The sequence below is a fragment of the Molothrus ater genome, chromosome 19, assembly GCF_012460135.2.
Source record: "Molothrus ater isolate BHLD 08-10-18 breed brown headed cowbird chromosome 19, BPBGC_Mater_1.1, whole genome shotgun sequence".
NCBI classification, from domain to species: domain Eukaryota; kingdom Metazoa; phylum Chordata; class Aves; order Passeriformes; family Icteridae; genus Molothrus; species Molothrus ater.
Window position 1 is genome coordinate 4,039,165 of NC_050496.2, and position 19,026 is coordinate 4,058,190.

The 19,026-nt window shown below is 41.6% G+C and overlaps 1 protein-coding gene across 11 annotated transcripts in view; it reads left to right on the forward strand.

Moving 5' to 3' along the window:
- TNRC6C (trinucleotide repeat containing adaptor 6C) overlaps positions 1–19,026 on the forward strand; it is a 105,875-nt gene that overhangs the window by 31,582 nt on the left and 55,267 nt on the right. For all 11 annotated transcript variants that reach the window (XM_054516838.1, XM_054516836.1, XM_054516840.1 and 8 more), the window contains exon 4: positions 13,529–13,918. In XM_054516838.1, the coding sequence (XP_054372813.1) occupies positions 13,529–13,918 (390 nt within the window). The remainder of the gene's footprint in view (positions 1–13,528; positions 13,919–19,026) is intronic.

Here is a 19,026-nt window from a genome sequence, read left to right on the forward strand (position 1 = left end):
TCCCCCCAGCCTCCTGGCAGGGCTGAGGAGCAGAGCAGGCCTTGGCTCTCTGTGAGCACCACTCAGCAGTAACAAAAACACCCTGGGTTATCAGCACACATCCAAACCACAGCCCCACAGCAGCTCCTGTAAGAAAATGAGCTCTGTCCCAGCCAAAACCAGCACACTGTCATTGGGGAGTTATTAAGAAGCCCCTGAGTTAATCTGAGGGCAGTAACCTGCTGCTGTTCACAAGTAAAAGCTAAGGCTGATTTATTTTCTGTGCCTTTCACCCCATTGCATAGCTCTGTAATCCAGGCTGTTCAGGGCAATGCTAATTATTCTCTTTCACTTTTCTGTCCCTAAACTCATGAAAAACTCCCAAGTTTCAGATACCTTATCCCATAAAGACCTCAATTTGATAATGTGCAGTTTCTTTTTCAATCTCCATTGCTCCTGTTTAATCACTACCCATTTTCCCCCTGCAGGTAGTTCCCTGAAGTATACATTTCAATATATTCCTTGCTTTAATTTCCCACTGCAGTTGTTTAGGCTTGATTGACAAACCATGAGAACCCTTCCTGCAGGTGCTGGGGGTGTCAGGCTGTCCTGTCCTGCTGTACATGTGAGCACCTTGCATTTCCTTTCAAAACAGGAGAAAGGCTTCAGAGTGAAACAGGAAGAAAATGTGTTCAGTGCCACCTTTCTGACATAGGCTCCATCATAATTCATGTCTTGCTACAGCTGCTGTATCTTCCTGCCAATTTCCAAGAGCAATAATTTAATTTTTTTTCTTTGTTGTATAGTTATCTCTAATCTTGTCCAGTGATCACTCTGGGAAATCAGGTGGAAGGTTGTCTTCAGCCTCCTCAGTTGTTCAGCTATTCCTTCCCAGAAAAGATCTGTAGAAGACTTTGTGATTTGGTACCTTATTATAGCTACTAAGACTTTAAAAAAATTATATAATTCTAACTTAAAATCTGTGGATAGTAACTTAGATGCATAGTAACACTGAACACTTCAATCCATAATCCCATTTTACTGGTAGCTGGAGTGCAGGTGGGATGTTGAAGCTCATCTTGTTCCACCCCACAGGGATGTCACAGCCTTAACTCACATTTGCTGGAGATTCAGGGAATGTTTTAATCCTTATTTAGCATATTTATTCTTTTAGTGGCAGTGCTGCCTCTCCTGGGTGTTGAGCTGAGCTGGTGGTGGGGCTGATGTCATTGTCACCCTGTGGCCAGTGGCAGATGTGACAGCTCCGTGTGCTCCCTCTGCTGTCACCAGCTGCATTCTCAGCACAGGCACAGCTTCTTCCTGAAACCCCAATAATGGATAAAACTGAATCATGTGGTTCATAATTCTGAGTGGTTATTGTTAAATAGCCCCTGGTTTTGCCCCAAGTGTCTTGGTGTGTTAGGAGTTCAAGTCAGGGTGGTGGGACAGCACAAACACCATCACCTGCAATTTTCACTCTTTATTTACATGAGAAATTGGGAGCATTATAGATTTGCCTCCCAGCTGTCTGTCCTCCAAAGTGCAAAAATCTACTTTAAAAAACAAACTTAATAATGCATTGTTGGCTAGATCTGCAAAGCCATTAAAGGGCTGTTATTTTTGTACCCTGCCTAGGCAGACATGGTCTTTTCCTCTTTGTTTGCAATTGGCTTTACTGCAAGACATTTTCATTTTTTTTTCTGCAAAAAGCAGAAATGAAATCCTTTGGAAACTGCACACACTCATTGAAAGTGTGGAGCTTACCCAAAGTGTGAGTGGGGAGGAAGAATCTTAGGATATCACTCATTAAAACAAGTTGTATTTCTTCTTAACGTGCTGGTGTTACCTCTTTTAGCTAAGTCTAAGCCCATTTCTGTGTAATAACTGTGTGTAATGCATGTGGAGTAATTAGGTATTCCTTCCTAGTGAGGAGAAGACATGTGTCTAAAATAAACTGAGCAGAATTTTTGAATTAAAATGAAGTAATAATATTAAGTTATTATTAGTAATCTTTATTAAAACATCTTTAATTTCTTTTAACATTCATGTAATAGAATCTGATTTACTGGGAGTGGCATTTAATTAATTTAATTCAATTTAGAGAGTTAACTCTATTACATATTAGTACAGAAAATTACCTCTGAACAGTCATTTCTCACTGGTGACATGCAATAAGTTAATTTAGCTCGGAGTTCGTTTGGGTGCATTGTGACTTCTTGGTGAAAGTTGCCATGGTGACACAGGGCTGTCACTGGGACAACAACCCTGCTGGAAACATGGGATGGATGCTCTGGCCTTGTTCTCCCTGCTCCATGTGGTGCTGGAATCTCAGGAAGAGCTTCCTGGGCGCTGCTCACGGAGGGGCTGGGCTGTCCTGCAGGATGTGCTCAGCAAATGAACTCACTTGGAGTTTTCTTTGGTTCCACCCTACCTGCAGGGAGATGATTGCTGAGCCCCCATCAGCTTTCAGTCTGCTTTTCTCTAAGAAATTTTCCTGAGGAACCTGAGTAGGAGCAGGTGTGTAAACTGCTGGAAGTGCTTTCTTCATGTTTCTGAATAATTGAAATCCTGGTTTTCATATGTGGCATTAATGCACAATGGCACTGGAAACTTAAAGAATCTGTTCAGCTATAAATGAATTAATGAAGAGTTTACTTCAGATTCAGTGTTGAATCAGAAATGAAGAGTTTGTTTCTGACTGTCAGGTAGATGAGCTCAGAGTTCCAAACAAAAACCTTCCAGGAAAGAGACCAGCATTGAGAAGCTCATTCAGAAAAACACTATTGCATATGAAATGTCATGTTTAGGTTTAAAAGGAAGTATTAAAAAAAATGAAATATAATTTTTAACTTCACTGGTTTTTCTTCCTTCCCCCCACTGCAGATCTGTATACAGATTTAAACACTCATTTGTTTGTTTTATCTCTAGAGCATGACTTTAATTTAATTTGGTTCAACTGAATAAGGGATCACTCTTCATTTTGGGCTTCCAATTCTTCTCAGCTGTTCCTTTCTGAAGGCAAGAATGACATTTTTGTGTCTTTCAAATGCTAGGAACTGCATCCAGAGAAGGATGTAGAACCCCAAACAGATTTTTATGATGCAAAATCTGTGAAATTTTATTATTACAGTCCCCTAAAGTGATAATGACATCCCTATGGGTTCTGTATGTTAAAGACCTACTTGCTCAAAGCAATGATTTTCAAAATAATTCTGTGAAATATAAACAAACACATATTCAGTTATCCTAGTAGGGACACAAGACTTTAACATTTAAGGCCAAAATATTTTAGGTTTACCTTTCATTGACTTGGCTCCATGAACAATTTCTCAGGGTGATGCTACTGAAACTTGGAATAAATCCACACTGCCCAGGAGTGGGGGAAGCTGGTCCATGCTGGACACTCTGTTGGCTCTGCTTCAGTTTTTCCTGCTGACTGATTTAAAATGATAGCTCAGATAACTCTACACTATCTTTTGAGCTGTAGTATAAACAGAATAAGTCTTTTTTTGAGATAGAATATGAACTGGAAAGGTTATGCCAAAATTGCAGAGGCCTGTTACTGGTTGCTCACAGAATTGTTGCCATTTTAGTGTCACACATAAAATATTCATTTGGTACCATAAATGCCCATGACAGGAGGGCTGAGGCTTTGTGTTGGCACAGCCTTTAGTCAGTGTGACATGTGTGCCCAGTGCATGGTTCCAGCAGCACAGGCAGTGTCAGCCAACATTGCACTTCCCATGTGAGCAGCAGCCCTGTCATCTGCAGGCAGTCACAGCCTGCTTCCATGGGCATGCCAGAAAGGAATTAAATATAACTGCAGCCTGCTCCCCCAAACCAGAAATGAAATACCTGGAGGAGCTGTATTTCTGCTTTCCAGGAGAAAAATGTGCCTGTGTGTAGTGATGAGATGTGGCTGGGCTGTTGGGCTCAGGGTGTGTCCACCCTCCCCAGGCCTGAGGCTCCCTGGACGCTGAATTTGGGGCACACAAAATCATACAGGCACACCTGGCAGCTCAGAGGTGTCCTGCACTCATTGATCTCTCTATCCAAATTAGTATATTGATCCATAAATATCCAAATTAGGATATTGATCTACACACTGGCAATTTCCAGGCATTCCAGAAAATACCCTGGGAGTCCTTACCTTCTTTCCAGCTCCGATGTTAAAGTGGAAAAAGAGGTGTTGTACCTGCTGTAGCATGAGTGTTTAGTATTCCCTGTTGTCCTGGGTGGGATGGCAGCACTGGCTGTGCCCTGGGACACCCTGAAACTCCAGGAGCATCCACCCAGCATGGACAGACTGTGGGTACAGCACACATTCCAAGAGGGAATCTGTATCTGAGAATCTGTGCACTGTGTGCCAGTGCTGAGTGGTCTCTGTAGAGCAACCCCAGCAGAAATGAGGGGGATATGGGCTGTGGGGTATCTTTACAGTACCCAACCACATCTGTATGGAACAGGAAGCATTTTCACTCAGATTCACTCTTCAAGCCCCAGCTGAAGAGTGGGCTGGACGTGTAGATCCATCACTGTTCAAGGTGAAGGAAGTTTCAGGCTCTTGTATCCAGTAAATCAGTGGATACTGAGGCTATCCTCATTTTTGATTTCTTAGAAATGTATGATTTACTGGGAATTTGCATATTTATCTGTTTGTGTGCATAGTTTTAACATTTTGGTTTCTGGAGTAAATAAAGAATATTTACTCCTTAGTCTGTGCCTGGAAGTGCTCTGTGGAAAGGAGGAAGAACACATCTGGTGTGATGGCTGTGCCATTTGTAAATTTGTTTTTAAAAAACTCTCTTGCATATGAAAACTGTGTAAAACATTGTCTAATGAGATTAAATGCACACAGTCAGTTTAAAATTGAAGGATTCACTTCCTGGGTCTGCCCAGACTTCTTAGGTGACTCTGTATGAAGTTATTTAATCTATTATTATATGCTTGAATTTTCCTACTGGCACTTGCAGTGATGATAGTGTTGGTTTTGTGTAATTTAACTTTAAGCTGTTTCCTGTCTTCTCTGACTCTTTTATTGTGTAGTTCCTGCTGGGAGTACCTTGCCTGGAGCAACACTGAGGAGGCTTTGGAGTGAAGGGGGAGCACATGCCCATGGCTGGCTCCTGCCATCCTTTGCTGTGTTCCTGAATTGTTGGAATTGTGTTTGGGATGCTCTCATGTCCTGTTGGTGGGATAGAACTTCTATTTTTCCCTAGTGGGTCCTTATACAATTAGTTGTTGGAGTTTAGATGTTCCTAAATACTCTGGGAAGGAATACAAGATGTGAATTCTCTGTGAGGAGCTCTGACCAGTCTATAGGAAAGTGTTATAAAACCTGAAAATATTCTGCCAGCATTTCTAACCACTTGCTGAGAATCCTTCTCTTAATTCTGAGCTGCCCTCTCACTTAAATTTTACAGTAGTAATTTCCTGCACCAGTTAATTCCTCTCAGCAATGACTCTTATCTCCCTCCTGTCCTTTTCAGACAGTTGTTAATGCTGTTGTTTCTTGATGTTATTAATATGGGTGATTAAAAACTTCTAATAGCTTCATTATTTTCCTTTAGAATAGCCAAGTTCTCTGGAGGTGGGAGTTGGGTTTGCAGGTGTCTGAATTCCAAGTGTGATGATGTGGTAAAGGAAATACTCCTGTGCTGAGGTGTCAGAGGCTTCAGGACAGAGAACAGCTTTTAGTTAGCTGCATTCATTTATTTATTTATCTGTTGCTTTTCAGGGGGTAGCATTTGGGCAGGTCTGTGTGCAGAGATGTCCATGATTAATGCTGGTATTGGAGAACTCTCGCTTGAAAGGAAACAGATGAATTGTTAATTCTTGAAAGTTACCATCTGTTATCAGTTCACGTCCTGCAGGAATGCTGCTCTGTGAATTTAACTGTTTAACCACAGTCCTGCTTCCTAGCTTGGGCTGCTGAGTTTGAGGCCTGGTGTGTACAGTCCAATTTGTGCTCATCAATTAGCTGATGGCAAACCCCATGTGTGTGCACTCAGAGCTTTCAATAAACATGAGAGAGTTTGGCTTGCAGTGGGAGAGCATCATATTTACTTTGGATTATCAATCTATTGTTGATGACAACCTATCAACCTAATTAGCTGTACCATTTTTAATGGCACAGCTAATTAATTGTGAATTTAAAATTAAAATTATAATCAGTGTTAACGTGGAGGAAAGCAGTGAGGCAAATATTAAAACTGTTAAAAGTATAAGTATTCTTTACAAGATTGCTGCATGTGACACCAACCTGAATAATGTAGAATAGGATTGAAAAAAACCTTAAAAATACATGTTGAGTCACCCAAAACAGGTTTTGTATCTTTCTGTCAAAAGATGTATTTGTCACCATCTCTGCTGACAGATCTGAAAGAAAAAATGTAGATGCTGTTCCAGAAAGGGAAACAAAATCCTGTGTCTGAGCTCTGAAGTACTCAAGAATCTATGTTTTTATTAGGAACTTGTCCAGCTCTTAAGAAAAAAGTTCAGTTTGTGAACAGAGTTGGGCTCTGACCCTTTGCTGCACAGAAGTTCTGCCTCAGGGTGGGCTGTGCTGGCCTTACACAGAGGGCTCACTGTGGTGGTGAAGGGATAAAATGTCACTCAGGACTGAGACCATTTCAAATTTACATTAACCAAGAACAAAATGGAGAGGATCTGCAAATAGGGCTAGTAAAGAAAGGCCACATCTGAAACTTATTTAAAAACCAGCAGAAGCTGGTGAGAGTGCTGTGACTGTCAACCTGAGAGAAAAAGGATTTCTTTGTCATGGCTGAGGGAAGTGGGAGAACTGAGTAAGATGGATTTGGAGCTCTGTTTTACATGCAGAGTGGTAGAAAATGTGCTCTAAAGGTTCTTGAAAGGTCATTTATTCCATCCTCTTGCCCTGAGACAAGATCACCAAATGTGTATCATGTCTGCAGATAATCCTTAATCATCCTTATTGTTGGAAATGTAAGTCCAAATCTCCCTGACTGCCATTTAAACCCAGCAAGTCTTGTTTTATTCACTGTGGGGTGGAGCAAATTATTCAGTTTTCTTTGTATTTTTTAAAATTTGTGTACCCAGTGCATTGTAGACTGACTACTCCCTTACCTCAGCCTGCTGTGGTAGTTCCCTTTTCCAGATTCCCATTTTCTTTGTGCCCTTTTCAGGTGGTCCAGCTCCATCTGGAAGAGCTCTGGGTACAGCCAGGGAAGGCTTTGTGGTGCCAGGCTCCAGTAGATGGGCTGCTGGGTGTTTATCCCATTCCACCAATTGGAATCTTTACAATCCAATTGGAAAATTCCAAATTAGAATTTTTACAATCTTCTTGAATATCTTTTCCTCCTCTTTGGTTTATGATCTGCTAAAACATTGCTTCTTTTTCTGCAGAACTGCTGTGGGGTGAGTTGTTTGCTGTTCTGCATTTAATTCCCCCTGCTAATGACGTGATTCTCCTTGTTGAATTGTAGCAGTTTTGTCACATCTCCTCTCCAGTTCCTCACTGCTGAGCTCTGATCCTGTCACACAGCAATCTGACCACCCCCATCTTCCTTCTCCCATCTTGGTGTCATTTGCAGATTTAATAAGGATGTTCTCTAGTCCATCATCCAGCTGTTAAGGAAATATTGAACAGCGTAGGCTCAGATCAAGTCCCCGTGGAATCTCTTCTGAAACATTTTCTGTTTTGACAGCAAGCCATTGATTCTCCCAGAGAACATTTCAACCAATTTCACTTTTTGCTCACATTTCCCCACTTTGCTTATGACAATATCAAGTAAGAATGTCATTTCAGCAGCCATTACATAGTTAAGATACATAGAGTGAGCTTTGGCTGGTGGGACATGGGTGGGAAATGTGAGCAAACAGACAGAACTTGTTTGAACTGAGGTGAATGACAGGGTCTGAGGGATGGGAGGAACAAAGGAGTGTCTGGGGTCAGCTGGATTTGTGGATACATTGCTTTAGAGTCAAAGTGGAGGTGGGGAATGAAGTCCTCAATGCTTCTCTATTTCATACCTTTGCATAAAGGCAGCTGTTAAGAACATAAGACTTTCTATTGTTGAGAAATTCTAATAACTGATCCAGAAGTTTTCCATGAACGTTGCAGCTTTCTGTTGATTCCTACTCTGACTTCAATTGCCTGGCCAAAAAAATTAAAAAAAAAAAAAAAAATCAAGTTCTGTGTAGAAAGTTCAAGTTGGTAGAAGTCAGAAGTCTGTCAGGAGAAGTGGATTTTAGATGAGATTTTTGAACTGGGGTGGTGAAAGACTAAGGAAGGAAATGTTGTAAAGGACAAGAGAAGAAAGTGGAGAGGAAATGTCTGGAAGAGGAAGCAGAAGAAGCTGCACCGTGGTCAGCTCTGAGGGGGGAAATGAAGTTAAACCAGGAAAAGACTTCATTTGTTCTGGGTATTAGATAAATGAAATCATCAGGAACTGGCCCAAGGTCAAGGCATTTCTTTAAATAAATGGTGACAAAGTTCTAAAGCCACAATAACTAATGTATTGTTACTTTTATCACTCGGTGTGGGCTTTGATGTCAAACAGCAGCTTCTGGTTACATTATTAAAGCTATTATAAGTTTGGAGATAATCTTGGCATTATATTGCAGTCTTTTTCTCCCCAAAAGTTCACGATTTTGGGGGAATGGCAGAAAATTTGGCATTTTATGTGTAAAAACATTAGAAGTGGGTTTTATGCAATAGTTGTGAGCACTTTTGCTGTTGCCAGCAGATGTCACTGTGGATAGCAAATCCCAGCACTTAGGAGACAAAGGAGGTAATTTGCTAAATGAAAATTCAGCCTTTGAAAGTAGATTGGAGGGGGGGGGGGAAGGCAAGAATATTTTTCCAGCAACAGACTTCTGTGAGCAAACAAAAATAGGATTCTTGCTAATGAGGACTTGTGGTTTTGCCCACTCTAATGCTGTGTTTGGTGACTGCCTTCCCCCGACTTGGGTAAGTTCCTGGTGCTCTGTGTGACCTCGGAGGGGGTGTCTGTGGGATTGTGCTCCTGCTCAGCTTTATTTGGAAAGCCTTTAGTGTGTGGAGGGAGGTGAAAGCAGCAGTGATGTGCTGCAGTGTGTGTGTGAGTGCAGGGAACTGGCCGTGGAGGAAGTGGCTTCATTAAGGTTGATTTGGAGGGGGGAGCAAGATGAGGAAAAAAATTGCCCAAATGATTGGCTGGGAGAATAGCTCTGAATTATGGGATCCATCTGTTTCCTGTAATGAATTCATAAACCCATCAAACAATGACCTGAACGAATTGCTGAAGGAAAAAAATAATACACTGGCATGATATGTTTAACGCAGTGAGGCATTGGCATTGTATAATCAAAAATTCTCCTCACATCCAGCACTTTGTAATGGAGCTGCTGTGTTTAATAGAAGCTGTAAATAAATCCTGTCACAGTAGCAGCCAAGAATGCATTTCTGGGTTTAACTGTTTCTCTTCTGGAATGTCTGGTCCTCGAAAGCTTTAGAAATCCAAGTTTTATAGAGCTGGAGTGGGGGATTCTGAAATACAGAGAAATGTTAATGAGGTGAATGAAAGGAAAAAGCTGCCATAAATCAGTATTATGTGGCTTAACCAGTTTCTTTCTTTTATGCATGTTCTTTCCTTATGTCATAGAAATGTACTTAAAAGCTATTGTTGTAATTGAAATCTGTTAGACTGATCCTATTCATTATATTAATAAAATCCACCTACAATTGCTCGTAACACTTTTTTATGCAGTTGGGATTCCCGAGATTGTAATCATCAAAAAGCATATGGAGTAATTATTGGATTTGTTTGGGTAAAATTGGATTAAGAAGTTTAGATACCATTAAGTACTGATAATTATTACAAGCAAGCTCATTGTTTAGTGTGTGTACAGCTCAGAATGGAGAGTAAGCAGATACCCATCACAAACATCTTAAGAGCAAACAATCTCAAGGCTTTCATTTTATGCCTTTAATTGTATTTTTGCAAGAGCCTTTCCACTTAAATGTTTTTGCTTTAGCTCTTTAATCACGGGCTGGTTATGAAAATCACTGCCTGTTAAATCCTTTCCCCCACACGATTTAAACAACATTTTTTTGCATTCAGCTATAAAATGGCTAAATTCTGTGTTTTAATTCCTGCCTTTCCAGCAGCTGCCCACATGCCATTAGCAGGGACAGTGGATTCCTTGCAGGTGGGAGGGTGGGCAGGCTGCTCCTGGGGCTGCCAGGGCTCTCTGTGGGTTGGCAGCTCTGCCCTCGTGCCCTTTGTGGGTGCTGCAAGGGGCACCCACCATCTCAGGGTGTGGGATGGCTCAAGGCTTCATAAAGGTGCTGTTATTGCCAGCATCACACAGCAAAATTCAGAATTAGGACAGCCAGGGCAGACACTTGGAACATTTGGTATTTCTCACAGTGCATATCAAGTGAAAATTGCTGGTTAAACATTGCTGAGGATGGCTTTTAGAACACAGTCATATTGTCTTTGTAATATGTATTCTCTAAGTATTGTTGCTGTGTTTGAAGTCTAAATTCCAGCCTGGTATGAAACTGGAATTTAGGGCTCAAGCCCATTCGTGTGATGTTGTTCACTCTTCTGGCTTTATTCCCTATCATTTTGTAATTAAACAGTTCTTTTCCAGCTACCATGATTTGTAGACATGGTATTCTTGCAAGAGCTTCCATTTAAGTACTCTTTAAAGAGATTTTGATGTACAAAATAAAAAATTACTTTGCTGTGTTGATAAGAGAAAAAAACAGTAGCATGCGTATGCAGAAATATTTTAATTCTAAAATACTGTGATAATTTGATTTTCTTTGTTCTTTTCTCTCATCTGTAATTCAGATTTGTAGAGGGAACATTGTCTCTAACACTGGGAGAATGGGTTTCTCTGGCCTCACCTTTGTGATGAAACACTTTTGTTAGTTTACATTAAAGTGAAAAGTGTTGTCTCTTCTATGACTTGCATTAGTGATTTAAAAAAATCTGTCTATATGCACACCTCTGTGGAAGTATCAGATGTGATTTATATATACACAATATTGAGAATATAATGCTTTTTTAAAAAGCTGCCTGTCTTGTTCTCTAAAATACGTTTCCAGTTAATTAATATTCCTCATGAAAATCTTGGGGCCAGAGAAATCCCAGCTCTGCTGGCATGGTGCCAGTGAGTGGTTTCCATTCTCTTGTCCTTTTCCTCCTCTTCCCTGGCATTCCCTCTCAGCTGCTGGCACCAGGGGGTGTGTGCCTGGTCTGTCAGCCGAGCTGGAGCAGCTCCCTGGCTGCCATGCTGGGTTATTTTTGGTTGATCAGCCTGTGTCTGCAGTGCTCTGGGTGAACCTTGTGGTAAATGACTTTGCAGAAATCCCGAGTCCTTCGGATCTCACTGTTTGTAAATGTTTGCGTGTCTCTGATGGTGGTGGTAGTAGAGGTAAATGCTTACATTGCTGTAGCAGTAGTAGCAGAAGGAATAGGAGCTAAAATAAAGCCAATACAATGAAGTCAGACTTATTTTACTTTCATGTGAATGATCTGTTTGTATTGTGGAAATAGAATAGTTTTCACATGCATGTTGAATATGCAGATTTGGTAATTGAAAATAATTACTCTGCATACCACAATACTTTCTATCTACTTTTTATATTTCAAAGTAAGGATGAACTGTTTGTTTAGGTGACAAAGCTAAGGAAGGTTTGTTCTCTGCTCTTCACATATTAGTAGTACTTCAAATTTTTTAATATTCTTGGAGTTCCTTTTTTGTTCAAACAGAACCACAGGTGAAAGTATTTAGGCTTCCAAAACAAATAGCTTGGAGAAGTGAAGTGCTGATGGTTCTGTCAGACTTCTTGGCATATTTTACTTTGTCAAGTCCCTGCTTGTTTTGAAGCCACCCTGGGCATTCCCTTGGTGCTGATCACTGCTGCAGCTGTAGAAGTTGTTCTGTTTTCTGCGTGTGTCAGAGCCTGGAGAGAGGCTGACTGTGGCTTTGTAGTGGCTGTGACAGAGTTCCAGCTGTCACAGTTGAACAGTGTCCTTGGGCACTCCTGGGGAGGGTCCTGTGTGGGGCCAGCACTGCAGGGATGATCCTTGTGTGTCCCATCCCACTCAGCATGTTCTGTAGAGAATGAGCTGCAATTTTGCACTGGTTGGACATGGCTTGTGATGAACAGAGTTTCTCTGGGTGACCAAAGAGCTGCTGCCAGGTGAGCTGAGCCAGGGCTGCCATCCCCCAGCACCATGCCCACTCCCTCCTGCCTGTCCCCAAGGGACCTGGCACTGCTGGTCACTCGTGCCAGGTGTGCAGGCACATTCCTGCTCACTGCAGGCTGGGTGAGTGTGGGAGGTATCACATGTATGCCTGGAGAGCAGATGTTGATGGCTGGGATGTCCTAAGTGTTTGATGCACAAGTTTGGATAAAGACCACAAGAAACCCAAAGTTTGTGTGAGTGCTGAATAAGCTGGTGGATCAGGTCTTTCAGCTTGTTTGTTTGTGAGCTTATTAGAAGCCTGAAAATGGTTGTTTTCATGGCTGTAGGCCCTGGGACTTGATGTTAATATTGGCAAGGTCACCTGTGGCTATAGGACACAAAAGAACACAAGCGCACACCGCTGTTCTCAAGGTGAAGAAAAAAGGAAGTTTATTTTCTGACTCCAACATTTATAGTTTTCCAAGAGTGACAATGGATTTGGAGGGTGACAGTGCCACCTCTCCAATGACACTGGACAAACCAACAGTCCATCAAATTTCTCCTCCTCCATAAAGGAATGCAAAACAATGAGTTATTTACAGAAAGTGTGTGAGAAAGTTCACTACAAGAATGTCAACATCAGAAGGCTTAGAAAATCTTAAAAAATCAGGGCGACAGTCACCCCCAAAAAATTGGCAAGGTCCCCTCTGGACTAAAAAGGCAGTGGGGGCTCAATGTGGGTGCAGCAGAAATGAGTGTTCTGTTCAATACTGAATTGTCTGACCTTTCTTTTGTCCTCCCTCCTGTTTTAAACCATACAGATGATTTGTTTCAGTAGGACATAAAAGCTTCCAGTACCATCACGGAGAGTAAACCTCCACAAAAAGTAACACACCGTGCCAACTTCTCAATGGCTGCAAACCATCAGTTTACCAATTACAGTTAAAAACCAACCTGATAATTTTTCAGATCCTAAACCAATGTTTTTCAGATCCTAAACCAATGATGATTCTTTTCTTTTGCCCTAGTGCCAGAACCTATTAAGACCAGTTTAAGCCAGCCCCAACCTGCTGGTACTGGTACCAGTACTTCCACCAGCACTCTCACCAACAGCAGCAATGGCAAGCGCGCGTCTGCCAATGGGTGGACAGTGAATTTCAAAATTCAGGCAGCAGCCTGCTGTTTTAAACCATACAGGTGATTTGTTTCATTTGGGCATGGAAGTTTCCAGTACCATCACGGAGAGTAAACCTACACCAAAAGTAACACGCACTGCCAGCTTCTCAGTGGCAGCAAACCATCAGTTTACCAATTATAGTTAAAAACCAACCTGACAGCTTTTCAGATCCTAAACCAATGATGATTCTTTTCTTTTGCCCTAGTGCCAGAACCTATTAAGACCAGTTTAAGCCAGCCCCAACCTGCCGGTACCGGTACCAGTACTTCCACCAGCACTCTCACCAACAGCAGCAATGGCAAGCGCGCGTCTGCCAACGGGCAGCAGCCTGCGGCGTCCCGCTACCTGCCCCGAGAGGTGCCTCCCCGCTTCCGCCAGCAGGAACAGAAGCAGCTCCTAAAGCGGGGGCAGCCACTGCCCGCTGGGGCTCTCGGTGCCCCCGGCCCGGCGCCGGGCACGGCAGCAGCAGCAGCAGCGGGAGCCAGCCCTCCTCCTCCTCCTCCTCCTCCTCCGCCTCCTCCTCCTCCTCCTCCTCCTCCTCAGCAGGGAGCAGCGGCACAGCAGCAGCAGCAGCATCCCGGCAAGGCGCAGCCAGGTAAGGGCGGGACCCGGGGCAGCGGCTGCTGCAGGAGGGAGCTGCTTCCCTCCACTGCTGAGATGGGGTTCAAATGGCATTTCAAAATCCTGCTCTTAAAATGACCTTTTCAAATTCTGCTTTTAAAATGCCATTTTGAAATTCTGGTTTTAAAATGCCATTTGAAAATTTTGTTAAAAATGTAATTTGAAAATTTTGTTTTAAAATGCCATTTAAAAAGTCTACGTTTAAAATTCCATTTGAAAATTCAGGTTTTAAAATGCCATTTGAAAATTCAGGTTTTAAAATGCCATTTGAAAATTCCCATTTTGAAATGCCATTTGAAAATTTTGTTTTAAAATGCCATTTGAAAATCTTGTTTTAAAATGCCACTTGAAAATTCCCATTTTGAAATGCCATTTGAAAATCTTGTTTTAAAATGCCACTTGAAAATTTTGTTTTAAAATTCTATTGGAATTCTGGTTTTAAAATGCCATTTGAAGATTTTTTTTAAAATGTAATTTGAAAATTTTGTTTTAAAATGCCATTTAAAAGCAAAATTCTAGTTTTAAATGCCATTTAAAAAGTCTACATTTAAAATTCCATTTGAAAATTCTGGTTTTAAAATGCCATTTTAAAATTCAGGTTTTAAAATGCCATTTGAAAATTCCCATTTTGAAATGCCATTTGAAAATCTTGTTTTAAAATGCCACTTGAAAATTTTGTTTTAAAATCCTATCGGAAAATTCTGGTTTTAAAATGCCATTTGAAGATTTTTTTTAAAATGTAATTTGAAAATTTTGTTTTAAAATGCCATTTAAAAGCAAAATTCTAGTTTTAAATGCCATTTGAAAAGTCTACGTTTAAAATTCCATTTGAAAATTCTGGTTTTAAAATGCCATTTGAAAATTCAGGTTTTAAAATGCCATTTGAAAATTCCCATTTTGAAATGACATTTGAAAATCTTGTTTTAAAATGCCACTTGAAAATTTTGTTTTAAAATTCCATTGGAAAATTCTGGTTTTAAAATGCCATTTGAAAATTTTGTTTAAAATGTAATTTGAAAATTTTGATTTAAAATGCCATTTAAAAGCAAAATTCTGGTTTTAAATGCCATTTGAAAAGTCTGAATTTAAAATTTTATTTGAAAATTTCATTTTAAAATGCCATTTTAAAAATTCAGGTTTTAAAATGCCACTTGAAAATTTTGTTTTAAAATTCTATTGGAAAATTCTGGTTTTAAAATGCAATTTTAAAATTCTGGTTTCAAAATGCCATTTAAAAATTATATAGTTTTAAATTCCATTTGAAAATTCCCATTTTAAAATGCCGTTTTAGAATTCTGTTTTAAAATGCCATTTTAAAAAATTCTGGTTTAGAATGCCATTTGAAAATTTTGTTTTAAAATACCGATCCTCACCTATTACTCATATTCTTCCTCGTAATATCCTCATATTTGATGTTTACTTGTAATCCCTGGCTATATACTCATATTCTGGCACAATGTGCCATTTCTGGCATCCACTTGGAGAAGATTTTACTGTTTGTTCACGTGCTCAGAGGTGTGGGGTCTTCCTCTGGTTTGGTTTTTTTTCCCCCTTATGTTTCTTTGGTAGCTGCAATGGATCTTCAGGAAGTGTAAATATTTAGTGGTGATTCTTACAGAAGCATTGGTAATTTGGGTATTTACAGGTTCTATCTATCATTCTGATAATTTTAATGTTTCTTGAACCATGTTTTGCAAGTTTGTATATCAAGAATAGTAACTTCACTTCTGTTCTGTTGTGATATTTTTATACCTTTCTTTGCTTATGCTCTCAATTATTATTTTCATATTCAAAAAGAATACTTTGGGAAAAGTAGTTGAGTGCCTTAGGCCTTTTTACCACTTCATTCTGTGCTCTGCAGGTCACAGAATGGTTTGAGTTGAAGGGACTTTAGGGAACAGCTATTTCCAGCCCCCTGCCATGGGCAGGACACCTCCCACTGTCCCAGGTTGCTCCCAGCCCTGTCCAGCCTGGCCTTGGAGACTTCCAGGGATCCAGGAGCAGCCACAGCTGCTCTGGGTGCCTGTTCCAGGGCTTTCCCACCCTCACAGGGAAGAATTTAATCCCAGTATCCCATTTGATGCTGCCCTGTGCCAGTGAGAAGCCATTCCCTGTGTCCTGTCCCTCCAAGCCCCTGTCCCAAGTCCCTCTCCAGCTCTCCTGGAGCCCCTTTAGGCACTCCCTGGAGCTCTCCCTGGATCCTTCTCCTCTCCAGCTGAGCGCCCCCAGCTCTCCCAGCCTGGCCAGAGCAGAGGGGCTGCAGCCCTTGGAGCATCTCCATGGCCTCCTCTGGACTTTTCTCTCCTGCTCTCCATCCTTCTGATGCTGGGAGCCCCAGAGCTGGACACAGCGCTGGAGATGGGCTCTCAGACACACAGGCCTTTCTTTGGCTGTTGGAAATTGGATGTTGAGGAATAAGTCTCTTAGCTAAGTTCATTTTCCTGAAGCTGCTGATGGGAAAGAAGAGCTCTCTTCAATGGTGTGAGCTTTGCAGTGGGGATGGGCTCAGTGCTGCACATCCCCTTTTCCATCTCTGCTTTGTGTGGATGTCAGGCAAAGCAGGGACTGTTCTGGCATACAGTTATCCATGGCCTAACAAAGTGATCTGGACTAAATCATAAAGGAGGGGTTTGATATCTTGAATATTTGTCATTTCTGTGTGATCTCAAGAGTTGCTCATTATCACTCATTAGCACTGTCAAACATCACAAAATTTGGATCTGAACTGTCTGTGGTTTTTCCCTTTGGGCATTAGTGAATCTTTCGCTATTTTTGCTGCTCAGCAGAACTACAACAGAGAAAATTCTTTGGTGTTGTCCTTAGAAGTTTTAGTTAGATAAGAGAATAATCTCTTTCTGAAATTACAACTTCTGCGGTTATTGAAATACATTTGAAAATATCACTCAGCTACTCCCCAGAAACCTAAAACTGAACAGACAAAATGAAACAATTTATTATTTATTAAAGTGGTTCTTTTTTAGGAAGGGAAGAGATTCTGCTTCTGTATTCTCAAGTATTTGGCTTTAGTGAGACGGAAAGTAATCATTTCCCAGCAGTTCTCTAACTTTTCTGACAGCAATCTTCCTTGCAAATCCCAGTTCATCAGGGATGGTTCTGACATTCTTGGCATCTTCTGGATTGGGAAATGTTTGTTAACTGTCAGACTAATGTTCTGTGGCAGAGATATGTTTATTATTTTATTTTCAGAATTCTGGAACCATAGAAATCATAGCATATTCTGAGCTGGAAGGAGCCCTCAAGGATCACCCAGTGCAGCCCCTGGCCCTGCCCAGACCCCCCAACAACCCCACCCTGGGCATCCCTGGCAGCCTCAGGGCTGTGCCTATTCCTGGGGAGCCTGGGCAGTGCCAGCACCCTCTGGGGGAAGAACCTTTCCTTAAAATCCAACCCAACCTCCCCTGGCACAGCTCCAGCCATTCTCTCAGCTCCTGGGGAGCAGAGACTGGAGCTGCCCCTATCATCTTTATTTATGTGGCACACTCAGAGCAGCCAACTACAGTGGCTCAGGCTGCCTGAGGGTCAGGAGGTTTCTTCCAGGCATCCTTGTAGATGGATCTGAAGCATCTGTGTTTGAGTTTAATGAAACAAAGGCCACTGTAAATCATAACTCATAAAAGAACTTTCCTTGTAAGAGTGTAGTACGAGCTGTCTGACTTTGATCTTGCCAGATGCATTTCTACCTCGAGGCTTTATTTTTTCCCAATTCCTATTTTAACTTGCTGTATGTGTAGTATTGGCAACCCTCAGCAGATGTTTTACACTGTTGGATTCGTTCAGGGGTTTTTATTTTTTTTGCTTCTTTTATGTTACCATTGGAAAAATTCAGAGGACAGTCAAGGTTAGTAGAAATGAGAGGAAAAGAAACAGTGCAGCAGCTTTTCAGCTTCATTTTATATTATTGGCCCAAACAAGTTAACCAAGATCAAACTCTGTAAAAGTGTTACTTGGCATCATAATCACAGAATGGTTTGGGCTGAAGTAACCTTAAACCTCATCTCATTGCACCCCTGCCATGGGCTGGGACACCTTCCACCAAGGTTGCTCCAAGCCCTGTCCAACCTGGCACCAGTGTCCCACCGCCTTTAGAGTGGAGAATTTCTTCCTAATATTTCATCTAAACCTACCCTTCTTCAGCTTACAGCCATCCCCTGTGTGCTGTCCCTCCATCCCTTGTCCCCAGTCCCTCTCCAGCTCTCCTGGAGCTCTTCAGGCTCTGGAAGGGGCTCTGAGCTCTCCCTGGAGCCTTCTCCAGGTGAACATTCCCACCTCTCCCAGGCTGGCTCCAGAGCAGAAGGGCTCCAGCCCTTGGAGCATCTCCATGGCCTCCTCTGGCCTTACAACTCTGAGTAAATGATTTCTTCCTCACTTCAAATCTAAAGCTGGAATTTTAATTACTCAGTAGCAGTTTGTCCAGAGAGTCACAATTGTCCTGTTGCTCTTTACTCTGTAAAGTCAAAAATTTCAAAGGCACCACAAGATCTGCACACTGAACAGACCCCTTGGAACAGGATCTCAAACAAATGAAATCCTGGCTACCTTTTTGTCTGCTGACACAAGGTGGAGATTTCTTTTGGAGAATGAAATGTTTGGAGATTTCAGTGATGGCCTTTTGCACACAGAAAGAACCTGCTGAATTCTGGAGCTCACGTAGTTCTTTCCAGCAGGTGGAGCAACAGCTCATTTACTGACTGCAGGCACAGGAGGAAAAAAAAGAAATGTCCAGCTCAGCTTATAATGACAGCAGCTCTGTGCCTGGCTGCCCTGGGAGGCCAAGGGAGGAGCATCTCTCTCCTGAGAGGCCTTTGTAGCCATGAATTGAAAATATCCTCAGTCTTATTCAGTCTCTCATACAGGCTTTTGTTTTCATCTTGTCAAGCATAAAGAGCAAAGGAGTAGGAAGATTACCCAAGGAAGGCCAAAGCCTTTTCATTTCAGCTGTTGGGATTTGAGTGACTGTTAGATCTCAAAAAAATAGGGAATTCTGTATCCTGTAAATATGAGGATTTTCCCAGAAATCTTTAACTGGGGTGTCTTTGTGAATATGAAAATAAAGAATTTTAA